Here is a 20,456-nt window from a genome sequence, read left to right as displayed (position 1 = left end):
CAGTAACATATACTTATGTTTGCCATGCACTCATACACCTGGACAAAAAAGACTCATATGTTCGAATGCTGTTCATAGATTTCAGTTCAGCATTCAACACTATAATCCCCCAACAGCTCACTCAAAAACTGGTCCAGCTGGGGCTCAACACCTCACTGTGCAACTGGCTGTTGGATTTCCTCAACGGAAGACCTCAAGCAGTACGGGTCGGCAGTAATACATCCAGCACCATCATTTTAAACACGGGGGCCCCGCAGGGATGTGTGCTGAGCCCCCTCCTCTTCACTCTGCTGACCCATGACTGCACTCCATCATATAGCTCCAACCTCTTCATCAAGTTTGCGGACGACACAACGGTGGTGGGTCTCATTAGCAACAGGGATGAGACCGACTACAGAAGTGAGGTGAGACGCCTGGCCACGTGGTATGTTGACAACAATCTCTCTCTGAATGTGGAGAAGACGAAGGAGATTGTTGTGGACTTCAGGAGAATGCACACCCAACATGCTCCTCTGACCATTGACGGAGCGTCTGTGGACAGAGTGAGCAGCACCAAGTTCTTGGGTGTGCACATCACAGAGGATCTCTCCTGGACGTACAACACCACAGCACTGGCCAAGAAATCACAGCAGCGTCTCTTCTTTCTCCGCAAACTAAGAAGAGCAGGAGCACCAGCCCCCATCATGTACACTTTCTACAGAGGCACCATCGAGAGCATCCTGTCGAGCTGCATCACTGTGTGGTTTGGAGCCTGCAATGCGTCCTGTCATAGAACCCTCCAACGCATAGTGAGAGCTGCAGAGAGGATCATTGGTGTCTCTCTCCCCTCCCTCCAGGACATTTACAGCACCCGACTCACTAAAAAAGCCCTTTGCATAGCGGCTGATCCCACACACCCAATGCAAAGCTTCTTCAAGCTGCTGCCGTCAGGGAGGAGACTGCGGAGTCTCCAGGCCAGGACCAGCAGACTGAAGGACAGCTTCATCCATCAGGCTGTCAGGAAGCTTAACTCCCTCCCGATTCTGCCCCCTCTCCCCTCTTCTCCTCCATGGTCTCACTGAACTCTGTCACACACACACACACACACACACACACACACACACACACACACACACACACACACACACACACACACACACACACACACACACACACACACACTCTGACTCACTCACTGGCCTGCACCAGTTACCAGTCACTTTGTGGAGCATTGGACTGCCACCACCTCATAAGACTTTGTTGTTATACTATCTCTTACTGTACATTACTAAATCTCCATTTGCACTATTTGCCTATTTGCACTACTCTGCCTGGTTTACACTCAATGTCATTTACCCTTACCTGAATACTGTATATTGTATATTGTATAGCTTTCTTGTTAATTTGTATTGTATTTATTTAAATTTTTACTTTTTAATTATTTTATTTGCATTTTTTAATCACTCTCTTATATTTAAATGTTCATTGCTATTTCATCTAGGGTTTGAGAGTAACGAAATTTCTATTCTCTGTATGTCCTGTACATGTGGCAGAATTGACAAATAAAGTTGACTTTGACTTTGACTTTTTGACTTTAACATTTAAGTCTTCACAATGTTAATAAGTGGTATTCAGATAAAAGGACAACAGCAACATAGTGTGATTTTTCTCATTTGACTGCCTCCTTTAAAGGTTCCCACATCTACCTATAGCTACCCCAACCCTAGCATTGTGCTATGTCCTCCTTTTACCCATGAGTCTCCTCTGTGGTATTCTTCATTTCCTCCTTCCTGGGAGCTCCATCTTCAACATCCTTTATCCACTGTACCCAGCATTCCTCACTACAGGTGTATAAAAAATAATCTCAACCTTGCCTCTCAAATTTGTCTCCGAACTATTTTACCTGAGCTGTCCTGTTTACTCTTGCTGCTATTCTTCTGTCACAAATCATCCCGACACTCATCTCCAACTGCTCCATCCTGCCTGCACTTCTCTTCACCCATCTCATGCACAGTCTGTTGTTCTGGGTGGTTGACCCAAGTTATTTAAACTCATCTAGCTTCACTTCCTGCTCTTTGCATCTTTAAATTTCAATCTGTTACCCTCCCATTCATGCACACCTATACTGTCATGTTTATACTGGCTTTCATTCTTCTTCTCTTCAGGGCATACCTCCACCTCTCCAGGCTCTCTTCCACCTGCTCACTACTCTCAAGACAGATCACAGTGTCGTCTTTGAACATCATAATTCAAACACCCTTCCTGCTTCCATCCTTCCCACTTCATCCTTCCTGACCTCATCTGTCAACCTATCCAACACCACTGCAAACAAAAAGCCAATCCTTGAAGTAATCCCACCCCACCCCACCTTAAACTATCTATCACTCCTGCTACATACCTCACCACTGTCTCGCTGTCTTCATGTGTTCTTCACCACCCTCAAATGCTTCTTTCCCACTATTGACTTCCAGATGCAGTACCATAGTCCCTGTCTGTCATATACTTACTCCAGATTCACAAAAGCACTCCTTCTGACCTCCTCTATTCTTCTCTAGCAACAATCTGAGATCAACCATGTCATCTGTACTGTTCTTTCTCTGCATGAAGCCATACTGCTGCTCACTAATCGTCACCTCTCTTCTAAATCTAGCCTTCTCATGTCTTCATGGTGTAGCTCATCAGCTTTATCCCTCTGCAGTTAATACTTTACAATACACTACACTACCCATGTTCTTTAAACTCTATAACAGTAGCTATTCTCATTTCCTCCAGGATCCTCTCACTCCCTAACATTAGAAATACTCCACATGATACTAAACAATCTGGTTAAAAGGTCCACTGCTCTCTCCTAGTCTTCTTCCATACCCCCAAAAGGGTGTAATCTGGAACAACCTGCTTTCCACTCTTCATCCCCTTTATTGCTGCCCTTACTTCCTCATTACTAGCAAAGAAAGAAAAATGTATTTTCACTGTAAAATGGGAAACTTTATTTTCAAGGATTTATGGGGAAAGGAATAGCTGGTTGTCTACAATCAATGGCATTCTTTTCATACCAACTGCATGCATGGTTGACAGACTGATGGTCAGGCCCAGCATCTGTGGACTGTGACATAATGGCTCAACAGTTTGTTTCAAGGAATAATTTAACTGTGCAATACACAAGAAATGGTTAAAATGTATCAAAACAGAAATGTACTGCACTTCCAAATACAGTACACAGGCCTACAGTTGTTTTCATTCTTAAACTGGAGCATTTAGTATAAATACGCTCAGCCTCAAAGTCATTCATAATCACAAAATGCAAACAAAACTAGTGGATAAAGTCCACAAAATGTATTTGGCACACTAAAAATGATCCTTATCTTAGTTTATTTAAGCCGGGAACACACTACATAAAAAAAGAACTTGAAATAACTGATTTTACAGTGAAACCTCAAATACTGTGCAGAGTATGCATAGCTCAGTGACCAGTGGTGACAGCTTGTGTTGTAACTTAACTTTTGTGATGCAGACATCTTGCATCACAGCTGTCCCAAATATTTGGTTTTGTAAGACTCGACTCGTTCAGATGGGGTGATTTTAAGCCTTTTAACGGCATTTTATGCAAATCACTAAACATGCAAGGCTGATTCATCTCTTACACTGAGTTTCCTTTAAAGTGCGTCGTGTATTCCCGGCTGTTGGCAGATTTTGCCTTTGCAGGCAAGATTTAAAATCAGCAAAACACCCAAAATGCAATGTAAACTAATCCACATCATGCAGCCATTACGACATGCATGTTTTAAAATCTTTGTAAACTCTCAGCAGAATCATTAGCTGTCTAGTAGTCCACATCTTCTAAAGTGAATTTTGTAAACAAATAGGGCCTCAAACATACATTAAAACAGCAGGAACTGTGCAACACATTATACAGTACATCAATGTTTCCAGAAGTTATAAGAGGTGATCTGATGCGGTTGGTCCCCACTCCTGTGCTCTTGCGCCTGATATCCGACTCAAGGTAATGCATTAGATGGCATACAATCCTTAGAGTGTCCCTTCAGAAGAAAGAAAGGGGAACGCTGGGCTCAGTTATCTTCCTCCTCTTCATCCTCTATGGAATCTAGGAGGGGCCTGTGCTTCAAGCAGGTCTGGAGGTAGTTCACCACTGTCCGCTGGAAGTGTTTGATGCTGCGGGGCTCTCTCAGGATGTGGCCTTCATCTGGGTACAGCTGCAGAGAGTAGTTGGCCTCCACCTTTACCAGACGGCTCAGGAGCTCAGCGCTGTGCTGGAAGTGTACTCTTGCTTTGGATGAATACACACAAACCCACAAATAATGTAAGGAAAATTTACCCCTCAAAAATATAGCTGTCACATTTTTCATAAAATGAACATGATCTCACCGTCTGCAGTTCCATGCAGAATGAGGAAGTTCTCATCTTTCAGCTTGTTAACCTCCTCCAGCATGGAGGCAGTCTGAAAAGATTGCAAAAGGGGATGAGATATTGGGTACACCTAAGCGAAATAATAGCAGTCTATCACACTGGCTCCGCAGTAAATCCCTCCTTGACAAAAAAAAGTTTCAATGTTTAGTATTGGTTTAACTCTCTACCCCTTGAAAGTAGACTAGAAGTAACCCTTAAATGACCTAAGCTCTTTTCTGAACCGAACAATCAGTTTCTGGGTTTCTGTCATATTTCAGGGTTGCTTACATAGCAAAATTACTGTGTCTATATGAGAAGTAAGTGAGGGTGGTCTTGACGGCTATCTTTGAAAAAAACAAACAGTAAAAACTAATCTAATGGTCATCAAATCATGTATTTATTGATACATATCATATACTGAAATGTCAAAACTCATAATTAAGGTTACTGGTGAGGTCGTTAAATGTCGTCTTAATAGGGTAAAAAGTTAAAGGGTGGTTATTCAAGTTTGAAATCTTACATGAGGCTGTGGTTTTTTGTTCAGGACAATTCTATCATCAATGTATTTATAATATTTCGCACCATTCATAAATCAGTGAGGGAACACAGTACAATTCAACAGCTCTGCAAACTAAAGTCTCAAAAATGACCATAAATTGTTATTAACAACTTGGTAAAATGGTTTAGTTATTAGTGATTAACTTGCAATCAACTTCAAGTTATCTCTTAACCCATCAAAACACACTGAGACTCCTGAATGTCTCAGTTCTAGACTAACTTTAGAGTCTCACCAAGTAAGCATGTTCCTCCTTTGCAGGAAGTCCTAGGTACCTCTCCGAGAATGCAGCACCTTCAAACAGTAGAAAATTTTTTCTCTGATAAATTAACAGCCTCTGAGCTGTGACACAATTTTCGTAGCCCGGTTACATGAATAGTTAATGACAAGATCTCTGCTCACTGTAAAGCCTGAAGTCAGTTATTGGTGCCACAGCAGCTGAGCACTGGAAGAGCTTATCTGTTGCTGCCAACATCTTGAGAGTTAAATAACCACCAAATGCCTGTATTGAGAAAATGAAACGTGTTAACATCAATTATATCTGCGATGAGTTTCATCCAAAGGAAATAAATGTCTAAAATGAAAAGTGCCATAACCTTTCCATAGAGGGCCATCCGGCGATCGTCTATATAAGGCAGCTGCATTAACAACCTGCGGAAACAACGTAAAAGACCTTTAGTTTTTCAACTACCAAGATTTGTTTTTATATTTAATCTATAAATGCTTCTGTTTTAGCATAATTGGACTGACTCTATAACTGCCAGATAATCTTTGACTCTCATTGAGCCAAGTTTGCGCGGATCCACAGCAGTGGTCTTCTGTCCACGGCCAACCCCGCTCCTGCCATCCACCCGGGCCAAGGCCACATTGTGCATGCTGGAGAAGACCTGAGGCCAGTCGAGGGCAAACTCCTCCGTTACAGACTGACTGCCAGGAATGCCATCTCTGAACAACAAGAGGAATAAGATCAGCAAGTGTGGCGAAATCTGTTAGTCTCGGACGAGCGATCAAAAGATTAGGGGTCACAGGTTGCAAAACAAATGGCAGCTGACATTTATCAAGCTTGTTTAATGATACTTACACAATGATGAGGAGAGGGTGCAGGTTGGCCTCATACCCCTGAGGCAGAGATAGCTTCAGGTGCAGATCTACAGAAAGGAAACGGGGCTTGAAGAAACACATTTGTCTGCATTTATTTTTTTAGTTACTAATTACATCCCAACCGAAGGACATTTTTACTATCACTCACAAACAATTAAAACGAATTACTGCTTTGGTCAATACTTAACTACAGTTGTCCCTTCCAGGCTGAGATTCTTGTTCTGCCAGTGCTCCATTGTTTCTAATGATATTAACTGATTGCTTAAGTATACTTCTTCAAACAGAGTTTAACAAATAAGTGCAGCGGTGTCTTTGCGGTACCATGGTTATCTGCTGAGAGTGTCCTGAACAGAGTCTCAGGGAGTCGTTTGTCCTCCAGAGCTTTAGACAGACGGCTGTTATCTTCCAAGACGACATACCCTGTGGAGATTAAAAGACAAACAAACCCCCCCCCCAATACTGTCTTAATGTTTTTCCCCCATCAAGACAGCCGCAGCATGCCACCTGGTTCCATATCATCTTCACATAAATGGCTCTAACTGAGAGCCACAAGCAGAGGGCAGTGTTCACAAGCATGACAGTAATGGATTTACACTTAGGCTCTGCTTGAATGTATTGCTCTCTGTAGGCTGTCTGGGGAAACTGCAGACAGCCGGTGTGTATGTGTATATGTGTGTATTACTTTACCATTACTGAGACAAGAAGATCTAACACTCACTGGAGGGTTCCTTTGTACTGTGAACCGTCACTTTAGGGATTCCCGGGCCTGTGGATTTTTCAAATTGACATTATAAAACCAACTGTCTGAGCGATGCAAGCCTGTATGTGTATAAATATGCACGTGCGTGGGTGATTTACCCAAACAGTAGAGTGTAAAGTGGGTTTGATTGGGGCTGAAAACGGCTTTATAGAAACGGCATCCATCTATGAGGTTACAGGTAATGCACTGGCGCTGAAACACTCCATCTAAGTCCACGCTTTGAAAAAAAGAGAAGAGATTATTGATCACACTTCAAAAGAACAGGAAAGTCTAAAGCAGTTTGATTTGCTCCAGGAGTGGGACAAATGACTGGGGCAATATAAAGGAAAATGTCAATGTCAAGAGACAGACTGTTCACAGAGTTGACTTTTCAGAAACAAATGGGGTTCAATAAGGTTAGACGTAAAAGTCGTTATACAGATTGCTCTGTTAGGCAGTGTTGAGTCTCTAAATGTCTCTCCACCACAGTGCTTACAAATTTCATACAGTATTAATCATAGACAAAGTTTAAGCAAGCCATCTTCCCTTCTCTATAATGGTGAAGCATTTCCCCAAGCCCGAAGGTATGTAAGCTCATAAAAAAGATATGAAAGCTAGGAGGCTGATGAGGGAACAGACAAGTGGTTTACCATAGGTGAGATCATCTGTCTTAAATGACTCTGGCCCAAGCAGCTGGTGTGGCTCATATACAGCTGATGCAAAAATGTGCAGCTACTCTTTCTTAGCTTTATTTGATAATTTTATAGAAACATTAATGACCCCCACATGATATCCTGCTAACATTCCCACTAAACATCACACCACTTTCTTTGGTTTTAAGTAAAGTATCTTGACAGCTATTGCCCGGATTGTGATAAAGTTGGCTTAGACATTTATGTTGCATTTGAGATAAATTAAAATTACTTTGGTCATCCTCTAATTTCTCATTTAGCAACATCCTGAGGCAAAAATAAAAAATTAAGTCTGTCACGGTTTATGGCCAAGTTCCCAGAGCATTAATGACATTTCCATCAGCCTCAGCTGCACTTTGTGTTATCTTCTAATTAGCAAATGTTAGCAAATAAGAACAGCCTCACAGAGCTGCTAACAGAGCAGCAGACTATAGGTCTAATTATATGTTAGAACAAGTAATGTTAATAAGCTAAATATCTAATTACCCTGACTACTGTCACAATGTTGCACAAAATCTGCATCAGGTCAGTGTCTATGACAAGCAATTTTAACACTTAAGTGACCTTTTTGTAGTTTCATTTTATGTATCAATAACTGCATTTCTCCTAATGCAACGTTTAATCTTGAAGGTTCCACAATAACATGACTTGCTATAGCAATATAAAGTACTGTAAAGTAACTTTTATATTTTTGGGTGTATTTTCGACATCCTGAATTAACATTCTGTACCTAGACATAGAAAAACAGGTCTTTGGTCAAGAGTCAGGTACTTATTTTTAAGCACTTTGAAAAACAACAGAAGTTGACCAATATGCCCTCCAGCTGAAAGAGCAACAGTAATGAATAATAAGAAAAAAGTAAAACAAAGGTCTGATGGGAGTTAAAAGATCAGAGAGGTTAGGAGGTGCTAATTCATACAGTGATTTTACAAACAGGCAATAAAATCTTTACATCAATACTAAGATCACCTGTGAGGAAATGCAGAGAGGTGAATATAGATAATACGTCTTAATTAAATATGCATTTTTTAGGTGACTGCAAAGACTAGCTGCCACGTACATAAAGAATTATACAGCCAGTGTGAAATGAATGAGGGAACCACCTTCTTAAAGTCAGAGAAGGAAATGAAGCTAAGAAAATGATTCTGACAACTGATAAGTTTATTTTCATTAAATGAAAATATTTTTTTTTTGCAAAGGATTAATGGTAGCCAAGGTCACCACAAGGCATGAGACAACAAACAATGTTAAAAGCAGGTTATTCAAAACAGCCAGAAGTGAGGCTGCGAAATTTTAGTTGGTTTTGGAGTACATCTCTAATTAGTAGTTGAGCTGAGAACTACTCTTTGTGTTTTTGGAGTGGTTTTTAATCTTTCATTCATCTTTCAATGGTTTCAAACATCACTTTAAACAGAGGCTCCGTATCAAGGTCTGCCTACCCTTTGGGTCCCTGGGCCTTTACCCCCATTCAAACCATTATATATCATAATCCATTACAAACCATAATTACAATTTCAGATCAAACATTACCTGTAAAGGTGTCTGCTCTGTCTGGATTCCTCTGTGCTCAGGAAATAGCTGAGGAGGACAAAAACAAATCATAGTTATAGCACGTTACTCACAGTATAGTCCTAGCACTGCAGATAACATCTGAGAGCCCCTGCTTCATCCTAATTATTCCAGATATCAATAATTCATGACAAAAATCTATTTACAGCTATTTACATACTCCAGCATGTAATAAAAAATCAGCCATATTTATTTTCTAAGGCAGAATTAGAAATGATGATTTTTCTCACAGTACAGTATTTCTCATGCTTACCATCCACTCCTGTATAAATGTAATCATAGGATTGTACACTTGTGTCAAATGTAAGTAGAACACTGTAAGTCAGAACTACTTGTCTTCAGGCACAAAGCAGCTACCTGGGGGCTTTGAGACTGAAAATAACTGCCTTTCTTTGCTTGTCTGCCATGCTCACACCTCAGTCAATTAGCTCATGTGGGGTTTCTGGCCCCAGCAGGATAAAGACAGATTTAAGCCATAATCTGCTCTGGTCCAGTCTAAGTAAACCTTTACGCTCTTCAGATTCGATGCAATGCCTTCCAAAGTCAGAGTTAAAGCTGTTTCCTTTGGGGTATTTAACCGAGATCAATCCTACATGTTAAAATGGCATTTTAGTTATTTTTAATTACAATCACGTGTGTTTAGCCTGATAAAAGAGCCTGCTCCCCAGAGGTTGACACATCTAGAACTTATTCTCAGCTCACAGAGCATAATTATGGCCAGTGTTCGACTCTACTATACCCGCTGTCACTTGTGTGTTCATGGTAAGAAACAGAGCACTGATAAAGCCGTATTCGCCCCAGCACCACACACTGTGGCTCACACATACATTTTTCCAGCCTTCTCGTCTAGGGCGCAGAGCACGGTGACGTCCCAGCTCCCTGATGTCAAGAAGCGAGGAGGGACAGAGGGGATGGCAAGCTGCGTTAGACAGAGACACAGAGATGAAGAAGTAGACACCTTCGCTGACTAAAAATAGGCAGAAGGATACAGCAAGAATGCGCCAGAAGACGACAACAAACACGAAGAAAGGGTCATGAAGTTCAATCGAAGAAACTGACACAGAGGGAGGTGCAGGCAGAGTACTTATAATTATTACGTTTTTTTGGGGAACTAAAGTTAAAGAGATATAGGAGAGAAACCTCAGAATATGAGCCCAAAAACTACAAAGGTGTTAACTTTGAAAAGATAATTTTCTCCTGCATAGTTTATGTTTCTTATAAAGCATCATTAAACATGTTTAATTACCCTGCTCAAGATGAATGAGCTGTAAAATGGAAATAAACTGCAAAGATAAAAACAGCGAAGGACCAAGAAAATATTAATCTGCAAAATCACTCCGGGGATAAAGACTCAATTGTTTGTATAATTAGGGGGGAAATAAATGCAATCAAATAGCTTTGCCTGTGAAAGAAATGGAGGAGACGGTGAGAAAAACACACTTTAGCTTCTATGCTGAAGAGATTAGCAATCACAGTGCGTTTATGTGACCTCCCCCAAATGTTAACAACAGCTTATTTTAAAAACCTCCCAAAACTGACCTGGGCTGCAAGACCAGCAATGTGGCGAAACTCTCCACGAGCACCTTGTTTTGCTGGCAGGATGGTATAGAAAACAGAGCCGTCTGCTGAAAACAGTGGCACATCCTGCCAAGGAAAGGACACAGTCAAAAGAGAGACAGAAGAAGAGGAGTGAACAGATTTCATAGGACAAAAGAACAACATACCTGTCGCTGGTTTTGCATTATGTCCATGGCCATCTTGTGTTTCTGTGAATTTTAATTTCAGATAAGGTAGAAAAACATTAGTTATATGAGTTATAAAGTGCTTTATACCAATAAAAGTGAACTAAAGCAAATGAAAATAGCGTAAAAATAGAAATTGTTGTGGGTTAGGGTTCAGCTTTTATTCTTTAGACTTTTTAATTGAATAGAGTTACCCGAGGCTCTCAGTGTAGAGATAGATAATAGTAGAGGAGAGGGCAGTAAACACTGAACAAATATGGATTCCATTCTTTCAACTTTTCTCTAATGTTTACTGTTTTTTCTTCAGCCTTCAGGATTAGTCAATTCTGTTAATGTGTTTTTATTATTGGACTCCAGTACAGCGTGCTTTAGCGCAACCTCTGATAACACATCGTCTGACTGTCACACACAAGTCATTCTAGCTCCCTTTCCTCTTCCTTTAAGCCAGCTTTCTTTTGATTGCTTGCCCCTCACAAACACAGGGTCTGAACTGTATGGGCGGGGCTTTTGTGCTCACACAGAAAAAAAACTTCGAGAAACCAAGCATTTAGAGCACTCTAGTACGTCAGGATTTGGCTTCCAGGGCTATGCAAAAGTCTTGAGCCACCCCTCAATTCCTCATATTTTTCTGGGAAAATGGGAAATAGATGCAGCAATGTACTGAAACATGCAAACATAAATAGAAATACAGTATATATGTCAAAAACATAATTTGTTCTGGTATTGAATGGTGGATCAAAATCTGTACTTTTCTGTGTTCATAATTCATTTTCGATAAGATCTCCAACAACCCTGGCTGAAGGGCAGCCCAAAACCATGACGAGGCCTTCACTGTGTTTTATACCTGCAGACAGTCACTGTTTGATCTCTCACATGACCCCTTCTATACATACTGATGACAATACAAACCAAATATTTTGAATTTGTCTTCATCAGTCCACAACATGTTCTCACTCCCAAAGCTTAACATTTTACGCTAGGTGACAAATCGTCAATATATTACGCTTCTGGCCACCCAACACGTCCCTGGATTACGTGACTGGAAAAATGAGGAAACATGAGAACCGCTTGGAATGAATCTACACATTTACGTTTGTTTTACTTAAATGGCTTTGGGAAACACTAACATCGTTAAAGTGCTGTTTAAGGTTAGGGATAAGGTTATGGTAAGGGCTGGAATACATGGCTGGAACGTATATTACCGCGGAGTGTCATTCTACTGGATTACATCCATAACTCGGCGCGTAGCCTGAGAACACCTTTCACGTTCCTCAGGAACACCACGGGACGTGACAAATCGTCATTATATTACACCTTGGGAGCGAGTCCCATTTCTTCTATAACTATCAGACTGTAGTGATGATGATTTGAACCAAAATTTTCAAAATCGAATCCACTGGTTGTAACTTGACAAACCTCAGACTTTTTCCTCTTTTTCTGTTTCCTTTCCTTAAAAAAAAAAACTCTTGACAGCCACCCTTCCACTGAGACCATTTCTGATGAAGCTTCAGTGAACAGTAGATGGATGAACTGAAGGGCCAGATAGATCTCTTAAGTCCTGTGTCAGGAGTTTGCTGGATTTTTCCCCACAATTTCCTAAGTACATGACTTTCTGTTCATCTTCTGTAGATGGGAAATGAGAACAAATTGTGCTTCTCGGGACAGGCTGCTAGTAGGAAAGTCCCCAGAGATACAAGTAAATTTGTTTATTTGCTAAGTTGTCTGCTATGTGTAGACACAGCAGTGGTTCATCCCTTGAATTAGATGCCGCTTTTATGCTCGAATGATTCATCGTTCTGTGTTACTTGCCTTAACAAACAAACAGAGATTCTTCTGAAAACGGTCAGGTACAAGGATTGAACGGAAAATGAGGGAAAAAGCCGCCAATGTCCAAAGAAAAACTTTAAAAGACATTACTTTGAAAACCTGGAGAACTCTTGCTCAAGACCTCTTCAAAAAGTTACAAGCGAGTCTGGCGCCTTGGAAGCAAAATGAGGCCTCGCTTAACATTTTTTCACAGTACTGTATACATGACAAGAAGGAAATATTAAAATAGGTCCCCTTTAATATAATATTTTGGAATATTGAAGTGAGATCTGTGAGGATTTATAGAAGAGCAGCAGGACTAAAATACTGCAGTACATCACTGAAAATTCTTCTCATGCAGCAAATGACCTTAAATATTAATCCAGTCAGTGGAGATTTGGGAGCTTAAGGAAATCAATCTTAACTCCCAACACTGTGTAAATGAAGCAAAAAATTCTATTACAGCTGTATATTGCATCAGAAGGTGCTCAGATTACTAATGTGGAACAAGTGATGACCGCTCACCTCTGAGCATGCCCCTGTGGTAGCCTCGCAAACACAGAGCACAGATTGGTTCTGTGCACGATTCAGCCAACGAACTGCGAGCCGGGTGCTGCTGATCCAAGTCACCATGGATATGTAGTTGTCTCTGAAGAAAAAAAAAAAAGGATACATGAAGAAAGTATTAGAAAGTGGTGCAAAGAAACTGAAAGAAAAAGGAAAACAAGCAAGAAAACTTTGGACACGTGTAGTAATTTCAGGTGTGCTTTGAATCCTTTAAATCTTATTCTGTTTCAGCATTTACGAAGGTGTGCTACCTGGCTCTGAGGGAGTCCGGAGGCATCATTTCCAGAGTGTGAGCTGGACCATACAGATTCACCACAAACAGACTGACTGATGGGATACTTGAGCCAGCCTGTGAAGAAAACCCCCCCCAGATAAAATAAACTTAAAAAATATGAAATGAATGCTCTTTATAAAAGCAAATCTTTTTAGTCATGCAAACAGCAAGAGACCTACTGCACTACTTGTCAGTCCGCTATTTTGGTTCAGGCTGAGGCACAGCTGCTTCAGAAAGACCCTTTGTTTTCCCCTTTATAGTTTATTTTATAGTTTTGCGAACTCAACTTCAAATGATGAAACAGTGGCATTTTTCTAAACTGCCTACACTTGGTGACTGCAAAGTGCTTAGCTGTTTTCACCTTAGGGTAAGGGAAGAGCACATTGGAGGGGTAGAGACCACCTAAGAAATGAGGTATTTCCATCACAGGTGTAACAGAGTTGTTGATGCTGAGGTATGCAAGGCGGGCACCATCCACAGACCACCAGTGGGCGGCATATTGTAGCAGCACCTCCTCTGTTTTGGAAGAAAGAACTATTGTAATATCAAAGTAAAAGTATGAATCTGGAGAGTCAGCAGGTGAACTACATTTTACCTTCATAAGTCCAGTCAGAGAGGCCGTTCACCACGTATTGCTCCTGGTCAGTGGATGTAAGACGCAGGGGTTCGCTGGTCACACTTGGTTTGTAGTAGATATCTCCGTCAAACACAAAGGCCTGGCATGAGCAGCACAGACAGAAAGCACCGCCAATCCATTATCAAAGACAGCAAGGTTGCAGACTTCATTGCTGGCTCCATGATTCGAGAAGCGGACACCCTCCAAGAATGAATGAATCATTGGCTAGCACACACACGGGTGGGAGCCAATACATCTTCACTTGCCAGTTAATAAGCTGCAGATGAGCACTGACATAGCAGCAAAAGCCAATTACATTGCAGGTCAGGTAGATGAATTATATATGTATAATGAGCACAAAACCCCATTACAGTGCGACAGCCACTTCAGGTGGAGTTCATTGTATAAGATATTGTACCTTTGACGTTATGATGAATAAAATTATGTCAAATGGAGGAGGCATTCAGCATTATTATGGATTTTAAAGGGTGATAAACACTTCCACCATACTGACAGTTTTAATTGATGCAGATGACAACACATGAGTAAGGCCCTCACTTACCAGCTGGTTCCCCTGAGGTCCCCAGGAAGCGTACTGTAATGCTGCCTTCTGCCCCTCTGGAGGGCTGAGTTCAAGCAGATCCCTGAAACACACACAAAAACTCAAACATAAGCCCTCCATTAGGGAACACTCTCCTCTTTGAAGCCATCCAAGGTCCATCCAAGCCCTGCCCTTGAGGGAGCTACTGCACTGTGAGAACAAAGGGGCAAGATGCAGAGAGGGAAAATGAAACAGAGAACGGGGCTGATTCATGCAAGAGTGCAACATTTCTTTTTCTATATTTCTAGCCACAATTTTTTTTTTATTTCCTTAGGACAGGCAAACATTTTTCTCCAAGGCATACTCGGGCAATATTGCAGGTCCTCCAGAAATCCTTTTCAGAATAACTCCTTAGAATTTCAAGGGATCACTCACAGCTACCAAAGAGTTTTTTTTCCCAGAGATAATGCTGAATATGATTCTCAGGCAGTGAAATCTGAAGTACAATACAAACCTTATAGAGCCTGGAAAGAACACTGACAAATGAATGGACGTCTGAAAGAAACATGAAATACTGATTCAAATGAAACACGCTTTGGGGAAAGTTTTTTTTTTTTTTCCAATCTGCAGGTCTGCTTGCATTGGTAACGCTCATGCCCAGTGCAGCCCATGCATTAGCAGTGATGATTCCACCTACCCATTAGCCACACTGTAGATAGCATAGGAGGCAGTGAAGGACTGAGAGAACACCTGAAAAAGGTAGAGGATATCATGCACAAAGGTGTGCCGCACATAGATGAAAACACATACTTTAGTGCTCACACATGCACCTGAGCATGTACAATTAAGGTTAAATGCAAATGAGACAAATATTATGACAAAAAAATTTACAGTTAAGCATAAGCAACAAGGAGCTGTGTTTGCATCATCTAAGTGCTTCTGAAATCACTGCAAAGACTGAGTCGAGTGGCTTATTACCTGGCAAAAAGGAGCAGCATAATTTTATTCCAAAATTACAAAGGTAAAGGTTTAGTGAGCCTATAAATATTTCACTGATAATAGTTATATTTAATATTATTCTTTCACCTAAGCTAGAATGGAAGTGGAAAATTGCTTCGTGCTGTAAGTATTTGCATATGCAATCATTTTTAGTAGATGGTATTTTAACACTCCCCTACTTTTTATTGAGCCAATCACATCTTTACGTCTTAGTGATATGGACTTAATTTGCAGGAGTCATTAAACTACTGGCAGCAATTTCATCCATATTACATCATAACTGAGATCTCAAGTGAATAAGAGAAAGATGGACCTTCAAGACTGAGCAAAAGAGACAACACCAAAGACATGGCATGTGAAAGAAAAGCACAAAAAACGAAGACAGACATTCCCATTAAAAAGCATCGTTAAAGTTAATATCCTTCACACTGAGCTCTATAGTGGCTGGCAGCTGTGTCGCAAACCTTAGAAAAGCATCAGAAGCTCTGAATAATTAAATTAACACGTGTGTGAACGAATTTGTGCATGTAAGTGTGTCTCTTAACTGCAACTGATCAAATCAATAGCTAATGAATTCAAGGCAAAATATTGATTTGCACACCTCTTTTTTCAAGCAAAGAGTTGGAAGCAGCATTTGCCCACTGGCCACTAAGGGCCCCAGCCACCTGGAAAACCAATCCCTAAAGAAATTAAATGTCACATCCTCTATACAACACATTTAGTAGTAAAATTGGATTTTTTTCCCCCTTCTTCAGTGCTGTCTGTTGTTAGAAAATGCATGAATGGAATGACACAGCGCTAAAGCTGCAGGGATAAAGGAGTGGAAATAAATTTTAAGGCTATCTAAATGAAATCGAAATCTGATTGTAGCATAACGGCTGCGCATGAGGGGCTATGCATTAGGTGGAGCAGAAAAAGAGCTGTTCACAACACAAAACAGGAGCAAGAAAAGGAAGAGGATAACATGAAGTGGTGGACACAAAAGGGAAAGTGAGGGAAGAAGATAGAGTGAAAGGAGCCGCGACAGGACGTTAAAGGGGGGTATCAGTCTTCAAGACCAAAGGGGGCAGCACTGCTGTCAGCACCATACCAAATCAGCTATTTGTGATTTGTTTAGAAACCAAAAGATTCTGCTTGTGATTTAACATCACTGGCAGATTCTGTGTTATTGTGTGTTTGTGTGATAAATAGAAAGAGAGAGTGAGAGCATCTGTCATAAAGAGGCAGAGTGAATTCTAATGTGGTTGCCAGTAACATATCATAAATCCTCCAGATCGTGCTGCCTGTCAGCCTCCCTTTTACTACCCACCCCCTCCATGCTGCCAAATAGGGGGGTATGGGCACAACACATGATTACATTCTCAGAAGATATTGCTGGATAATGTGACAAAGACTGCGTATAGAGATTACAGCACCCTTTGCAGGAGCACAGTTATTAGAGGCTTTTGTACAACGTAAAACTCACAGTGCGGAGATAATAGCATCCTTCCTTCTCAACATTGTTCCTGCCTCACATGCATTACTTAGCAGCCCCACAATGTGCTGCCTTTGATACAAGCACCCATCAGGGTTTGCTGCAGAGTGCAGACCCAACTCCCTTTGCTTTTTATTTGTCCCGAAACTACACTGTCTTGGCAGGGACCGGTTCATTTGCCTCCGCTCATCAATCCTGGTAACCTCCACCGCCGCTGAACTATTTCAACATCACTCATTTGAAAATATGTACGTCCTCTCTTTTTTGCCTTTCTGCTCTCACACACACAGAAAAGAAACTCTTAAGGCAAACCTCTTTAATTCAAATAAGCTTTAAGAAAAGATATTTTCCTGTAGGAAACCTGCTTTCTCTTGTTCCTATGTGTGGAAAAATTCCCTAACTGACTTATGCACATACTCTCTTATCAAAATCCATTTATTTTCACTCTCCCCTAAAGCCTCTAGAGGTAGTCCAAAATCCAAAGAAGCCTTTTAACTTTACACAAAGCCTGCACACACATTTCTCTCTCTACTACAGCTCTCTCCTTCTAGTATCTCGGACATTTTTGGGTATTCTTTCTGACTAATTTCAACTGGGCATTGTATCTAAGGTCAAGCGATGCATATCCCATTTGCAAACTCCTCCATCGTTACTGCCTTTCCCCATTGCTTTCTGTGTTTTTTCCTCTCATTCCCTACCACTATCTGCTCTTCTGAACGGCAAAGCCGCTGCCTGGCGCAAACTGCTTCAGTCAGCACAAATCCCCCCAGAGATAGACAGAAAAAAGTGAGTGAGAGTGAGGAAGATGAAGCAGGAGAAAGAAGGAGGCAGCCACAGAAAAGAGGAGCATGGAGGAGGAATAGCCCCCGCGCACACTGACAATATGCCAGCCATGCTAACACAGAAATTCATTTCTAAATAAACAAACGATTCCAGGTGCCATGCCTATTGTCTCTGATTTCTTCGAGTATGCGGCGCACACACTCTGAGCATACAGATTAGACAGGACATTTCCTGCTGATATCAAAGGAAGTATGCTAATGACATAGAGTACGATCAACCAAAGCAACCCACAATCTGGGCACGGATCTGAGCCCTTTCTCTATAGAAATGTGTGAAAGCTGACTGAATCCCCACTAACCGCTCAATAATTTAGTTAGAATGGATGCACTGTGTTTGTGATGATGCTGTAACACAGCAACAGGCTCATTCGTTCCCCCCACACAGAGAAAATATGATACGCAGTGATTAGAGCAAAAGCAGGTCTCTAAAGGAAACCCAGAGAAATGGAAAAGGCTGTGAGGTTGAATAAAGAAGAGACCGAGAAAGCATAAAAATCTGTTTAAAGATTGTTAATAAAAACTCAGGGAAATGTGCTGAGAGCCTTCATTTTCTCCTAATTCTGTTTTCTTGCCTCATTGATTACTTGCACATTACACAACTTGCCTTCCCTCTGGTCGAATTTCCCAGAGGAACCCACCCGAGGGATTAATAAAGTTCTATCTTAAGAAAGATTCACCTATTTATTAACCATGAGGGCATTTAGAGAGCGAGGTGGCTGGTGGGGGGTGGAGACACAGAGCTACGCGGTGTTAAAAGTAAAGTGAGCAAAAGATCTGTGTTTTGTCCACCCCAGCGCTGATCTGAAACCACCTGCAATCGAGATTCTCGTCAGATTCTCATTAAAATTCTCCCCCCCCGAACAGGCAGAGGTGATTTCATTACTGCAGCTCCAACTTCACCTCTTCATCTCCTTGATCTCCCCATCCCCCATTTGCACTTGTGTGCTAAACTCTTCACGGCAATCACATTCAAAGCTTTCGTCAACTCCCTGCACGTCGTGCCATCAGCCAGTTTAAATATTCAGCCCCTCATATGTTAACCCAGTCATCGAGCAAGTGGTGTTATGGAGCTGAAGATTGCTGCAGTTGCATAAATGAGCTCACTCACACGCTCTTTTCTCCTCACACTCCTTCTGTTCTTGCTCTTCTCCTCGTTTTTTCATTGAGGCTCTGATCAGGATGCATGTCACAATTGTTTTGCTTGTCACTAGTGGCCTGTCAGACATATGGTGGTCTGTGAGTCATAACAGCTTGTCTTTGATACTAGTGGATAATTCATGACCCTGGATAATTTCTGGATAAGATTGATGATTCTTTCTGGGGAAGTCTGAGCCCACTTGTCATTCAAAGGCAACTTACCGGTCGAATGTTATATGCCAAGAGGACAAACCTCTTGTCTGCAGACACTTGGAACTGAGTAGTGGTCAGGTCCTACAGAAAAAAAGACAACAACGCTTTATTAGAAAATCTTCTTTTTCATTCCAAAATGTTTTAGAATATTTAGTATGATAATTCCACTTTTAACTGCCTTCTATCATTTCAAATAAAGCCTGTGACTGTTATTCTCTGATGTCGAGTTTTTCCTCAAGAATCATGTCTGTCTTGTACTTTCTATAGCTGCTTTACTGGAAACATAAGCAGCCCATTATTATGATGCCGATGATGCATTTATAATTTTGTGATTTCTGCACATCTTGCAAATGCCACATAAAGTCACAGAGGAAAGAATATGATGTAAATAACGTGGAAATAACGTGTATTTCCAAGTGACATTGAATAAACTGAGCCACACACACACATTAAACTTAATAACCGTCATATATCCTGTAATTTTTGTTTCCTCTGTTGTGTATGGGGTCTCCAGCCTTTCATGTATCCAGAACAAAGCCAAAGACCATCAAATATAAATCACTGCCGACAGAATATCAGTCTTCTTTTCACTATTGTGGTATTCACTAAAACAAAGATTTCTTCAGTCCTTTTATTCAGTGTGTAACAAGATATACACAGAAAACTCACAAATAACCAAAACTACTGTTTGTTCTTCAGTGCTATAAAAAAGCTACATACCTTCAAACATTAATCTACTGTTCTCCTTCACATTTCGACAGTTTTAATGTTTTATATTCTAGTTTAAACCAAGTAGCTGTGGGACGATTATAGTTTAGTTTAAAATTCTCGAGGACATTTTCTAGCTAAAACTCCATGTCACACTAATTCCTTCTTCAGATTACTGACTTCCTCCATAATTCATGACTTAATTAAAAATCCCTCTTACAAGCCAGTTTTGTGTCATGAGAACATGTGCCATGTGTTTAAGGCTTGTGGTGATCTAGCTTTTGCTTCCCATGTTTTTGCTTTCATTAAAATCTTCATTCACTCGTTCTTCATTGTCTCTTATACAGGTACGAAACTCTTGGAAATAAAGTTTTACTGATTTAATGTGAATTTTTTATCTTAAGGATAGACACTATATTTAGGTGGATCTGTCTCAGCGATTCATTTATTTAAGGAAATCCTGTATACTTCTTCATACCAAAAAAAAAATATTTTTC

The 20,456-nt window shown here is 40.8% G+C and overlaps 1 protein-coding gene across 2 annotated transcripts in view; it reads right to left on the bottom strand.

The window, feature by feature from the left end:
• Positions 1-2,954: 2,954 nt before the first annotated feature.
• LOC146551198 (inactive dipeptidyl peptidase 10) overlaps positions 2,955-20,456 on the bottom strand; it is a 26,782-nt gene continuing 9,280 nt past the window's right edge. The window contains exons 6-26 of one of the 2 annotated variants that reach the window (XM_085261113.1): positions 19,261-19,332; positions 15,284-15,336; positions 14,608-14,689; positions 14,025-14,145; positions 13,791-13,945; positions 13,407-13,504; positions 13,114-13,237; positions 10,765-10,806; positions 10,580-10,684; positions 9,868-9,959; positions 9,002-9,049; positions 6,899-7,017; positions 6,759-6,806; positions 6,362-6,460; positions 6,021-6,087; positions 5,690-5,884; positions 5,536-5,590; positions 5,342-5,441; positions 5,175-5,233; positions 4,363-4,435; positions 2,955-4,264 (exon numbers count right to left, since the gene is read on the bottom strand). In XM_085261113.1, the coding sequence (XP_085117239.1) occupies positions 4,047-4,264; positions 4,363-4,435; positions 5,175-5,233; positions 5,342-5,441; positions 5,536-5,590; positions 5,690-5,884; positions 6,021-6,087; positions 6,362-6,460; positions 6,759-6,806; positions 6,899-7,017; positions 9,002-9,049; positions 9,868-9,959; positions 10,580-10,684; positions 10,765-10,806; positions 13,114-13,237; positions 13,407-13,504; positions 13,791-13,945; positions 14,025-14,145; positions 14,608-14,689; positions 15,284-15,336; positions 19,261-19,332 (2,025 nt within the window). In that variant the 3' untranslated portion in view covers positions 2,955-4,046. The remainder of the gene's footprint in view (positions 4,265-4,362; positions 4,436-5,174; positions 5,234-5,341; positions 5,442-5,535; positions 5,591-5,689; positions 5,885-6,020; positions 6,088-6,361; positions 6,461-6,758; positions 6,807-6,898; positions 7,018-9,001; positions 9,050-9,867; positions 9,960-10,579; positions 10,685-10,764; positions 10,807-13,113; positions 13,238-13,406; positions 13,505-13,790; positions 13,946-14,024; positions 14,146-14,607; positions 14,690-15,283; positions 15,337-19,260; positions 19,333-20,456) is intronic. The other variant, XM_085261114.1, reaches the window with a different exon arrangement.

The sequence above is a fragment of the Mchenga conophoros genome, linkage group LG20 (assembly GCF_057382185.1).
Source record: "Mchenga conophoros isolate Kocher_MC1m ecotype Shallow Benthic linkage group LG20, M_conophoros_male_GT1.1, whole genome shotgun sequence".
Classification (NCBI taxonomy): domain Eukaryota; kingdom Metazoa; phylum Chordata; class Actinopteri; order Cichliformes; family Cichlidae; genus Mchenga; species Mchenga conophoros.
This window is presented reverse-complemented; position numbering and strand designations above follow the sequence as displayed.